The sequence below is a fragment of the Mastigoproctus giganteus genome, chromosome 2 (genome assembly GCF_048544385.1).
Source record: "Mastigoproctus giganteus isolate SK-2022 chromosome 2, ASM4854438v1, whole genome shotgun sequence".
Lineage (NCBI taxonomy): Eukaryota > Metazoa > Arthropoda > Arachnida > Uropygi > Thelyphonidae > Mastigoproctus > Mastigoproctus giganteus.
Genome location: NC_143576.1, coordinates 186,649,738 through 186,662,552, shown reverse-complemented (window position 1 = coordinate 186,662,552; position 12,815 = coordinate 186,649,738). Strand labels below are relative to the sequence as shown.

Here is a 12,815-nt window from a genome sequence, read left to right as displayed (position 1 = left end):
ACTCTTGATACTGTTGAATGGGGATAGTGCAATTTCTGTACTAGATAGTTCAATTTCTGCCGACCGGGCTAGCCAGGTAGATAAAGTGCCTACCTGCAACCCAAAGGTCGCGGGTTCGATTCCCGCCTCGGGCTTGGATCACAGTAAAATGCAAAAACTTTGGGAGGTGCATTATGGCCATAGAAGCTGATGCGCCAACAACTAACAAGGGAAAAAAAAAAAAAAAAAAAAAAGTGCAATTTCTGCCGAATTTCTTGTACCAGTAGTGGTGGATGCTATCTATTCCTTAGGTTCACCAGTTGTAGGACTTCCTGATTGACTGTTGTACTCCTTCCTCCCGAATCTCCCATTCTGTGATCTCCTGTATGTTCCTTTCTAGATCAATCCAGCCATTGTAGCTAACTCTGCTACTCCACAGGTTTCCCCAGCAATCTTCGAGTACCTTCTCATTGGGGGGGGGGCATTGTCTTCCTTCTCCTCTTGTCTAATTTTCCTGTAGAAGGCTCTCTAGTTTTCATCAAATATCCTGTTGTCTGTTCTCCTCTGGGTACTTTCCCTGTAACGGTAGTCCCTCTGATTACAGGTCACATGCTTACCGTGGACGTTGTCCTTCTTGAGGATGGCCTTCGCTTTTCTGATCAGCTTATTACTTCTGTTACCCCACTGGCACTGGATCAGTTGGCCTATCTTCACTTATCTCTTTTATCTTCTGCTATAGCCTTTTTTCCCAGGATGGTAGTTCCTCGTCTTTGTGTTGTTATATTGTTCTCTGGTTTCCCTTCCATTCATCCTAGTGGCTGCTACAGTGGCACAGTAAATGGCTATGTGCATGGTGTCTAGTGTTATTTTTTTGTTGAGATAATCCAGTATTATTTGCATACTGAGGTGGTCTGTGGCTTAAGGGTTGTGTTGGATCTCTGCTTTGGAATGGTGTGGGTCTTTGTGGGAGTCCATTCCTTTGAATTCTGCTAGCACTTTCTTCCACTCTTCTTCTATTCTGGATATTGTGATCTTGTCTATTGTACTTCAGCTGCTCTGGGTTGTACTTCTTGTTCTTGCTGTTCCTCCTCCAGTTCTCATTCTGTTATGGCCATATTCGTTATTTTTTGAAGTTGGTCGGTCACATCGAGCCTGATTTTTTTCCAAGATTGCAGGAGCTATCAGGTTCTTCTTGATGACAGTCCATCTGTAGTGTGCTATTCGCTGACTACAGATGGACTATCATCAATTTATGCACATTGAGTCTGTTTGGTGCGACATAAGCACTGGGAAAGGAAATATGAGAGTAGGTGTGTGTTGTAGGCCTAATGAAATTGATGAGTATAATGAGCAATTGTGCAGAGAAATAGAGTGGGCCAGTAAATCAGAATGTCTTATAATGGGGGATTTTAACTTCCCAGATATAGACTGAAACTTGTGGGTTAGTCACTGCCACACTAGCAAGACTTTTTGGGATTCATTGGATGCCTGTTTTGTACAGCAGCATGTTTGGGAGGCTCCCAGAGGGAGTAATACTCTTGATCTGATTATCAACAGTGATTATTCATGCATTAAGAATTTGCAGATAAAGGAACCACTGGATGTCAGTGATCACAATGTACTGATATGGGAATTATTTAAAGATGTAACTACCATCAAGGCTAAAGGGAAGGGCTTTTGCTTTCACAAAGGTGACTACAGGGGTTCAGACAGTTTTTAATTTCTGTACAGTGGGATCAACTGATGATGTTACCAATGTTGAATTCTAAATGGGAAGCCTTCAGAGACTTAATCTTGGAGGCAACTAGGCTTTTCATTCCAACTAAGAAATACTGTTCAAGGTTCAGGCCTAAATGGATGTCAGATGAATTAATGAAGCTTGTGGCAGAGAAGAAAATGTATAGGATACATATAAATTATCAGGTGACACAGAAATCTATGGCAGATATAAGCTTGTCTATAATCAAGTCACAAATGAGGTTAGGCAGGCAAAGGCAGATGTGAAATCTTTGGCAAAGGATGCAAAGAAAAACAGCAAAGAGTTCTTTACTTATGTAAACTCTAGAAGGAAAGGGATGAATCAGATTGGACCAATTAACATAGATGGGTTGACTATTGATGATCATGCTCAGATAGCTGATAAACTGAATGAGTATTTTGCATCATTCACACATGAGGAGTTATTCAATGAGGGGAATGCTAGAAGTTTATCAAACTCTAACAGGGAGTTAAGTGATTTTGTAATAACTGAGAGCAAAGTGGAGGAGAAATTGTTGAAGTTAAACATAAGAAAGACCTGGGGCAGACGGAATCTATCCAGTCATATTAAAGGAGGCAGCAAAGGAAGTAAACAAACCCTTAGCCATAATTATGAGAGCTTCCTTGGACACAGGGGAGGTTCCCATGGACTGGAGCTGCGCAAATGTATCACCAACTCACAAAGGGGGTTCAAAAGGTGACACAAGTAACTATAGACCTGCTAGGTTAACTTGTGTTCTGGGGAAAATAATGGAGTCACTGGTTAAAGAAGCATTGCAGGATCATCTAGAAAACACTGCAGTAATAGTTAAGCCACAGCATAGGTTTGTTAAAGGGAGGTTTTGTCTGACTAATTTGATTGGTTTGTTTGTTTATTTGGATTTTAGGAGCATTAGCAACTAAGGCCATATTGCTCCAGGATATGCGGTGGTCATTCCCTGACCTTTCCGCATCCTCCGTATTTGGTGGTGACAAGCTCGAACCCCGGTCTAATCAAGAAGTGTGTGCTACGCACTGCTGCTCCTTCCCACCTGGCTACAGAGGTGCCTAATTTGATTGGATACTATGATGTAGTCACAAAGGAACTGAATGACAAAAATAATTTTGATATCATATACTTGGATTTCAGGAAAGCTTTTGATACTGTTGCACATAGAAGACTGCTGTACAAATTGGAGAGGTATGGCATTAAGAGTAAGTTGCTACAATGGATAAAGGGATGGTTGAGTGGGAGAAGACAGAGAGTGGTAATCAATGGACACTGCTCTCAAGACAAATGTTATCAGTGGAGTTCCCAGGGGTCGGTTCTGGGTCCATTGTTGTTTTGTGTATTCATCAATGATATTGATGAAGGTATATCAGGATTAAGGTCCAAGTTTGCAGATGACACAAAGGTTGGCAGGGTTGTTAATGACAGTAAAGACAGTATGCTACTCCAACTGGATCTAGATAAGTTGGGCAAATGGGCTGAAAAGTGGCAACTGAAGTTTAACATTGACAAATGCAAAATACTGCATATGGGTAGCAATAACCCAAGAGAAACGTACCATCTGTGTGGTACTACACTCAGGGAAGTGGAAAGTGAAAAAGACCTGGGGTAATTGTGCAGTCAAATATGAAGTTCGCTGAGCAGTGCAGACGGGTGTCTAAGGCTGGTCCTAGAGTCTTGTCAATGATATATAGGAATTTTGCTAGGAGGGACAGGAAGGTGATTATCCCATTGTACAAGTCAATGGTCAAGCCACACCTAGAGTACTGTGTACAGGTCTGGAGGCCTCATTTTAGAAAGGATGTAAAGTTGCTAGAACGAGTACAAAGAAGGGCAACAAGATTGGTGAGGAGAACAAAGGGGGTGCTCTTACCAAGAAAGGCATTAAGTTCTGCAAATTGCATCACCTGGAGAGTAGACACTTGCAAGGTGATCTGACTGAGGTGTATAAGGCTTTGAATGGGTTGTGCAAGCTGAATGCTGATGGGATTCTTCCTCTTGCTCAGATTAAGAACTTGAGGGGGCATAGATTTAAATTGAGGAAAGACAGTTGTAGAATAGATGTGCAGAAATTTGCCTTTAGCCAGCGGATAGTTGATCGGTGGAACAGACTTACATCTTTTGCTGTGGGAGTTGATAGTCTAAATAAATTTAAGACTGAGCTGGACAGGCATTTGGAAAGAATGGAGAGGTAAAATGGGAGGGTTGTTGTTTTTTTTGGCTGATGCTGCATAACTTGCTTTCTTGCATCGTATGCCTCTACTAATGCTAATGTCTGTCTCTAGTTTCATTACTTCATAGTATGCTCACATGATGAAGGATGGGCAAGCCCATCCAGATAGGTCTGGATGGGCTTGCCCTTCAGTTGTGGTACCATGCAGAGACAACGCCACTTGCTCCACTACCGTCCCATGGAGACTATCTGTGACTTTTCAATCCGACCCCTCTGCCTAAGGCCTAACACGAGTGACTATCTTGCACTACACTCAATGCAGTATGTTCAATATTTCTACTTCTCATCTTCATCCAGCTATGGAGGTGGACCTGTTTTAGCTTTTGGCATCCAGTGGTGAGTGGTAGTTATAGAGCAACATCAGATAATGCACTTTCTGCCTTAGCCACCATTTCGACCTTGGGGGGAGGTGGGTTCAATAAAGTGACTTTCACAAATTTTTCCTTCCCGTGATTTCCCCCCCCCCATGGTGGAGTTCGAGGCCGGGTCCATGATATTGGTGGTCCAGCACCACTGGGCTAATCATGCCCCTTTCATTCCATATAATAATAATAATAATAATTATTATTATTATTATTATTATATGGAATTTGAATCAATCAAAATGGATTCAAATTCCAATATATTTCCCACACATATTGAATATTGAGCTAGTCAGCCTCAGGCTACAGTCGTAAGACTGGTGTTCTGGATGACTCTTCTAATTCAACTTTCTACAAGGAAAAAAATCTTGTTAAATCTGATAGAATTGTATGAATGTTCCCTCACAATAACCTTTTTGCTTAACTACTACCTGAACCAAATGTATAGTAGGCTTTTTAAGGGTTTTTTTTTTTTTTTTTTAATAGGTGGCTACTTAAATGAGAAACAGTACTCCTTTAGAAATGTGTTTAGAGTATAAGGGAGAGGATGTCGAGTTATCTTCAAGGAATTGTTTTATTTCTATCTACTAACATGAAATAAAGCAGAAATAGGTACCATTAAAAGATGCATTTGTTTTTATATTTGTTCTACTTAGAATTTGTTTTTATTTGCATGCAGCTGACCAACTGACATTAAAAAAATCACTTTACACATAATTAAATGAAATTTCTATAGTATAGTGATTGATAAGTTCCTTTATTCCAGAAAATTAAAATACAACCATCCTTATCTTCCTGTTTCTTTCATATCAAAGGAATGAAATATAAAATAAAAATATAATAGCTGTTAGATAATAATAAAAAAAAAAAGTACATACCTGTACAAGGCACCAGCCTACGATTATAGGTCTGGAAAAAGAATAAATAAAAATGAGAATAAGATTCTGTCTGCATATAAACAATTTAAAGCTATGTTTTATTTAAACCACACTAAACTTAAATATACTTAGCATATTGAAAGTTCCCGTACATTCAAAAATTCACTTTTTTTCCCCCATATATGAAGCGAATCTGCATACCTTTATAAACATTCTTTTAAAATAATGTCCATAAGTAGCAACAAATTTTTGGCAGCAAGATAAAGCTCTTGGAAACAATCCAGGAAGCCATTTGTGTCACTACTGCCCTCCATATGCAACTGTTTTAAGTGAAATCTTTCAGCAATTACTTCACTAACAGAAAATCACATGGTGTAAGATTTGGTGTGAGTACGTGCATACACACAACTTATTTCATGTTCAGTGATGTACTACTTAATTAAAATACATTTGTACTGTGTTGCAATGAAATCCTGTACCCTTGAGCCCATTTCTTTGCTCTTTTCTTTTAGTTGTATTTCTCATATGATAAAGCAGTTCAAAGTACAGCTATTTAACCATGGTTCAGCCTACTGGTAAGAATTTTAAATGGACAAGACCTCTGTGGTCAAAAAAACTTACAAAATTACTTTGCCTTGCTCCTGGCTGTTGAAAATTTCTTGTATGCTTGGCTGTATTTCATCTTTAACATTCTAATGGGGACTTCTGAACAGCATATTTTTTTTTTTTTTTTTGTTTTTGGTAGTTCTTGGCGCATCGGCTTCTGTGGCCATAATGCACCTCCCAAGGTTTTTGCAGTACTTTGATCCAAGCCCGAGGCGGGATTCAAACCCGCGACCTTTGGGTTGCTAGGTAGGCACTTTACCCACCCAGCTAGCCCGGTCAGCGAACAGCACACAACATAAATATTACAAACGTTATACCAGATGTGAGGAAACTTATGCATACAATCATAAAATATATAATAATCCATCACAGGCAACATAAAAGTTGAAAAATATCATATGTGCTGCATAATCACAGGCAACATAAAAGTTGAAAAATATCATATGTGCTACATAATCACATTGCAAAATACCTGCATTTAATGTTTCTATAGTTGTAACAACAATTTATCAATTTTGCATTTTAAACAAACTACCCAGTTGCACACGACAGTGTAAACTAAGTTCTCTGACGTTACGTATGACTTATGCATTGAGTTGTTGTTGTTGTTGGGTTTTTTAGGAGCATTAGCAACTAAGGCCATATTGCTCCGGGATATGCGGTGGTCATTCCCTGACCTTTCCGCATCCTCCGTATTTGGTGGTGATGGGCTCGAACCCCGGTCTAATCAAGAAGCGCGTGCTATGCACTGCTGCTCCTTCCCACCTGGCTACGGAGGCGCCCTATGCATTGAGTAGAGATCCAATTATATTTTTTAAATACTGACTACTGTGAGCACAAAATTTTCGTTAAAGCTGCAATTTTGGTCTGGATCTATAAATGCAGTTCATCGTAGTTTTTTCAGAAATGAAACTGAACTTTTGAAGACAATAAAGCACCCAAACCTACATTGGTTTAATTATGTTTATTTCCAATTTGTAAATATGTATAATGAGGTCAAACATTTTGTGGTATCTTCTTACCCTTCAGTGACAACTGTCTTTGCAATATCACCATTACAAAGGGTCACTTAGGCCACAAGTTCTTGTGGCCTAGGAATTCCTGCCACTCAAGGAATATGAAACTGAACTAATAAGTCATACAAAACCACTGATTTTCAGCAACTAAGTACATTTGTTTAACCTTTATGAAAGAATTCAGATGCAACTTTAGGTTTTGCTAATGATCCACTGTAAAAACAGCAATCAAAACAGAATCCACATTTCATTTGTACTAAACCTTAAGATTTAACATTATGACAATCCACCATTCACTTGGCTTAAATAATACATCCTCAAAAGGAATGAGTTATTACTGACTGTTTTAGTGACAAAACCCAGATATGACATGTTTTTTTCTGCTACATACAGGTTCTACAAATTTTCATCCAGTTGTTAAAAGGAGCTGTGAGCTTAAACTGTGTAAGATGGGTCACAACTTGAACTTAAGCCAATAACATAGTTTAAGAAGCTTTTTTTATACAGATTTATTTTATCTACATGTTTGGAAAGTTAAATAGGCCTTTGCAACCATGAATATCACTTAGAACTAGGTTAACCAGTAGTATAAACAGAAATGGTGGATAAGTATTATTTCTCGAATATTCTTTAAGTTCTGAGGACATATAATTAATATTGTAATGTTTAGTGTTTTTTTAAATTTTAAGTAATACATATGCACTGAGCTGGCTTTGCATTAGCAACAACCTACCTAATACTTTGTGGAGCCACCTTTCCCTATAATACAGTCTGTAAACATCTTGGCATGGACTCCACAAGATGTTACAGGGTGTCCTGTGGTAGTGTTACCCATGCCCTGCACAATGTACTGCCTGAACATGATCAGGTGGATAGTTGTAGCATAAAATGTCATTTTCCAGTAGCCCTCAATTGGGTGAGTTGGGGAGCCATGGAAGGATGGATAATTCACCGTCATTTCTGACAACCTTCATGATGAATTCATATTCTGACCCAATAGGGAGGACATGAACAGTGGCGATAAGCTTAGCTCTAAGGTCTTCATAGTTGGGGCAGGAATAGAGGACATGCTCCCAATCCTCCATCCCACTATATGTACAGAGGGGATCTTCAACAATACAGAGACTGGCAAGCTTGGATTTTAGGGAACCCGGCATAAACCAGGGAGGAGATTTGGGATGGGTCATAGTGACTTACAATAAGAATCTTTTGGTAGCTGCACCTTTCATAGTGTCATCCCAATATCATTGCCACATTTGGAGGAGCTAAGGAGTTTATGTTCTTCCTCTCCGGTGAAATATTGTTAGTCACATCAATGGAAATATCCAGGATTGCAGTAAGAATTCCTTTGCACGAGTTGAGCAAAAGCCTGTAGCAGATGATTTCAACATCGAGGGGAAGGGCTCCTGCCAAGAGCTGTAGAGCCAGGGTGCTGATGATGCAGCATGTCCGGGATAATGTGAGCAGCATGGTCCTCTGTGTAGACTAGAGTTTTCTGTAGTTCTTAGCGAGTGCGGCCTTACAACACCAGGCACCAGCAACATAACAGACAAAGGGAAGAAAGATGGCCTTACATAATAACTCCAAGGTCTTGCCATGGAGACCCCAGTCAGAACAAGTTTTATGCTTGAGCGCAGCAGAATATTTCCTAACCTTGGAGCTGAGAAAGTTGAGATGCACTCTGAAGGTGAGTTTGTTGCCAATGGCTACCAAGGTATTTAATATCAGAGATCAGGTAGATGGGAGAAGAAACAATTTTGATTGAGAATTTTGAATTGAGAAACAATTTTGATCTATTAATACTAAGGTCACCCTTGAGCAGTATAGCCTTGATATTTTTCAGGCAAGGTAATTAACTTGTTATCCTGTGTCCAGGTGAGGATGCCAAGGTGCCATTGGTGCAATCCTCAAGGGTGGCCCGGGTTTGGCAAGCACGATGAGTGAGGTCATCCACAAAGATAATGCAATCAGTCCTGTCCAGAAGAGAAATTCATTGAAGACAACAGACCACAGAAAGGGGACCAAGACTGAGCCTTGTGGGCATCCTCTGGAAACTGATCACGTAGTCTGCTGGAAGGTGGTGATGACTGAAATATACCTGTCCTGTAGGTAGTTTTTAAGACAAGAGTAGAGATTGAATGGAAGATAGACACGGTGGCACTTCAGGATGGAAGGACACCAAAGATGACTGAATGCTCCGCAGAAATCAACAGCAACAGCTAAGAGACATTTTTCCTCTGGTGGTGGAAGCATGCAGGAGCTGAGAGACTGTAGCCAGTTTGAAGTTCTGCAACCAGACGTTTTGCTCAATAAACATTGCGTTCTTATCTTATGTGTTTTTGAAAGTTTTATTATTGTTTTCACAGAGTAAAAACGATTATACAAAACCCAATTTTTCTCTTAAGATGGGTGCCATAGTGCAGGAAGCAAGATATGTATAGTATCAAATTTCACTCCAAATTTGAAATAAATTTTGAAATAAACCTGAAAAGAACTAATAGTATTGAATATACAGGGTGTCTCAAAAATACACGGCATGACTTCAGGAATGAGTTCCTCATACATAGACAATAAAAATATTTTATATCAACATAGTTCAGGAAATACTTGGTTCCCAAGTTAACCGGAACGTACACCTCTACGCCTGCCCTGTGAGTTTGTTTGGAAGTACATAGGGCCCAAATAACTTATCACCAAAAACACCCACCCAGATGTTGAGGCTGAACCACTGTTGGTGATGTGATGGAAGAATTGATTGTGGGTTTTCCTCAGCCCATACATGCTGATTGTGAAAGTTTTGGATTCCGTGTCGTGTGAACTGTGCTTCATCTGTGAATATCACTAAGGCAGGAAAGTGAAGAGTTGTACCACACTGGTGCAAGAACCACTGGCAGAACATTACTCGTGCAGGGTAATCTGCTGGTGACAAGGCCTGTATCCGTTGCAGATGGTAAGGATACAGCTGGTGTTCTCACAACACTCTCCAAATAGTCGAACGTTGAACAGCCAGTCGCACTGCTATTCTGCGTGTGCTGATTCCAGGAGTGGCATGCACAACATCCAAAATCTCCTCCTTTACTTCAGGAGTCGTAGATCTTGGAGACGTCCTCTGTCGGCAGCACAAGGTGTAAAGGTCCCGTGTTCAAAAAGGCAGCGATGGATACTGTCAAACGTTTTCCTGTCTGGACATCTTCGTTCTGTGAACCTTTCATGGTACAAATGATGAGCCTCCAGAGCATTGCCGTCTGCCAAACCATACGTAAAGTGCATACCCGCTTGCTCCTGATTTGATGTTAAAAAATGGTCGGAATGGAAAACCACCAGATTCTGTCAGTACCTTGTGATGAAGGAAATCACCTGTGGGAGATAAGACATTCCGGTTAATAACTCGGGAAGCAAGCATTTCCGGAAATATGTTGATATAAAATATTTTTATTGTCTACATATGAGGAACTCATTCCTGAAGTTATGCCGTGTATTTTTGAGACACCCTGTATATAATTTTTTTTTTAATAATATTTATATACATACTAAGCAGAAATATATGCATAGGTGCATATTTGAAATTAAGCACACTTAGTCTTTTTAACTGGAAAATGGAAGAGAATAAGGGATGTTTCTATTTTATGTCTAAAATTTTTTTGCAAGTTTCAGCAGAATTAATATATATTTTTTTTAAATAAAAGGTAACAAAACAAGTGAAATGTTTTAAAATTTTTAATTTTTTTTTATTGAAACTTGAAAAAATACATTCATTAAGCACTGCAGTTCATTACAAAAAGATAAAATATTGGCACTGTTTAAAGAGAATTCAAAACACCCAAAACGTTTTTAAAAAAATTAAAAGTTTGGTACCTGTCAGGTGACCAACCAGTTTTTTTTTGCTACATTTTAGGTGCTACAACTGTCAAGTGTTGTTGTTGTTTGGTTTTTAGGTGCATTAGCAACTAAGACCATATTGCTCCGGGATATGTGGTGGTCAATCCCTGACCTTTCCGCATCCTCCGTATTTGGTGGTGACAGGCTCGAACCCCAGTCTAATCAAGAAGCGTGTGCTATGCATTGCTGCTCCTTCCCGCCTGGCTACGGAGGCGCCTGTCAAGTGAAGCAGCATACAAATTCTAAAATAGTACAACCACGAGACACTGTGTCCACTGTAATACTGAATCAGTGGGGAGTGACAAAAACTGGGGAAAATAAAAATGAGAATAGCACGTATTTTATAGGAAAAATGACAGTGATGGTTATAATGAACAAGATGAATACAGTGGGACAACAAATTAGAATCTTTTCATGGGACGATTTTAACTTTCCAGATATTATTTGGAATTCTTGGGTTGGCAGCTCTCCCAATAGAAAAACATTTCTTGAGTTGCTAGATGACTAGTTTCCAGACCACATGTTAAAGAAACAACAAGCAACAAGAAAGCAATATTCTTTATCTAATTATCAGCAGCAATTCATCATGTATTAAGAATCTTCAGGTTAAGGTGCATTTAGGTGACAGCGATCATAATGTTTTGATCAGTTCCACCTAAAAGGTAAAGGATTTTGTTTTCACAAAGGTGATTATAATGGACTCAGACATTTTGTATAAACTCTTCTCAGTGTGACCAACTAATGTTAAAAAATGCCAATGCCAAATGGGAAGTATTCAGATAGGCAATCATGGAGGCCACCAACAGTTCTATACAAATATGGAGAGTACTGTTCAAGGTTTAGACCAAAAAGGGATGTCATATGAACTGATGAGCTTAATGGCAGAGAAGAAAAATGCATGGGATGATTATAAATTATCAAGGGATACAGTCTCTCTCATGTACAAACTAGTTCATATCACCTGCATATTACACTAATAGTTTTACGAATGGGAAAAAGTAGTAGAGGTATAAAGATAAAAAGTTAAGAAAAGGATATTAAAAGTACTGTATTAGCTGGGATCATAAAGCCCATCCTTTTAGTAAGGACACCGACTATGTAAGTATTAGTAAGAAAAAGAGACTAATGCCATATGCTTGCATTGTAGGAAGTTGAAAAATAAGAGCAGAAAATATCAAAAAAGGCCGGAAACAAAAACTGAAAGCGTTATGCATAAGTAAATAGTTGCTAAAATAGCGAATGAAATGGATACCTGGAATGTTCAAGTAATGCATAGTAGAGAGAAGAGGGAAATGACAGTAAGAACATATTCGGTTGAGTTGATAAATGTAACTAAAGCAGTAACACATAGGAGCAGTTCTATGGACTCATAATAATTTATAGTGATAAATCGGACTTGAAAGAAAGTTGTGAAAAGGGATAATCAGTGAACTCTATAGTAATTTTTGATAAGTATGTATACAGAGATACACAAATGGAGCATTGGCCAGGAGAAAGTATATATACAGCAGAAATTGCAATGAAAATAGGTAAATAGGTGGCTGTAAAATATATTTGGAATAAAATTCTGCAGATAGAAAGATATATGAAAAATAGGAGTGAAATACTCTCAAAAAAAAAAAAAAAAAAATGAAATGCAAATACAAATTTCAAATAAGATATTGAAAATAGTATTAACAAGTCCAGCATTTCAAGAAGTAATAAAATGGTTGCCAAGGGTTCAAGAATGTACAAAGGAGTATATAGAATGAATGTAGGCTAAAATTAATAGATTTAAGACCAAATGGTAGGGCCACCATGTATCAAAAACTATGGAGTCTGTATAAGTAATGCTTTATAAGAGTACACAAAGATAATTTAAAATCCAAGGAGTGCTCTTACGAAGAAAGGCTTAAGTTTTGCAAATTACAGTGTCTGGAGACTAGGCACCAGCGAGGTGATCTGATAGAGGTGTATAAAGCCTTGAATGGTTTGAGCATGCTCAATGCTGATGGGATTCTTCCTCTAGCTCAGAATAATCACCTGAGAGGGCATAAATTCAAATTGAGGAAAGACAGATGTAGGATAGACGTGCGGAAATTTGCCTTTAGCCAGCGGGTGGTTGGTTGGTGGAAC

The 12,815-nt window shown here is 38.8% G+C and overlaps 1 protein-coding gene across 1 annotated transcript in view; it reads right to left on the bottom strand.

The window, feature by feature from the left end:
• LOC150089839 (dihydrolipoyllysine-residue succinyltransferase component of 2-oxoglutarate dehydrogenase complex, mitochondrial) overlaps window positions 1–12,815 on the bottom strand; it is a 286,282-nt gene that overhangs the window by 262,869 nt on the left and 10,598 nt on the right. The window contains exon 2 of the mRNA XM_090389672.1: window positions 5,200–5,230. Coding sequence (XP_090245798.1) covers window positions 5,200–5,230 — 31 coding nt within the window. The remainder of the gene's footprint in view (window positions 1–5,199; window positions 5,231–12,815) is intronic.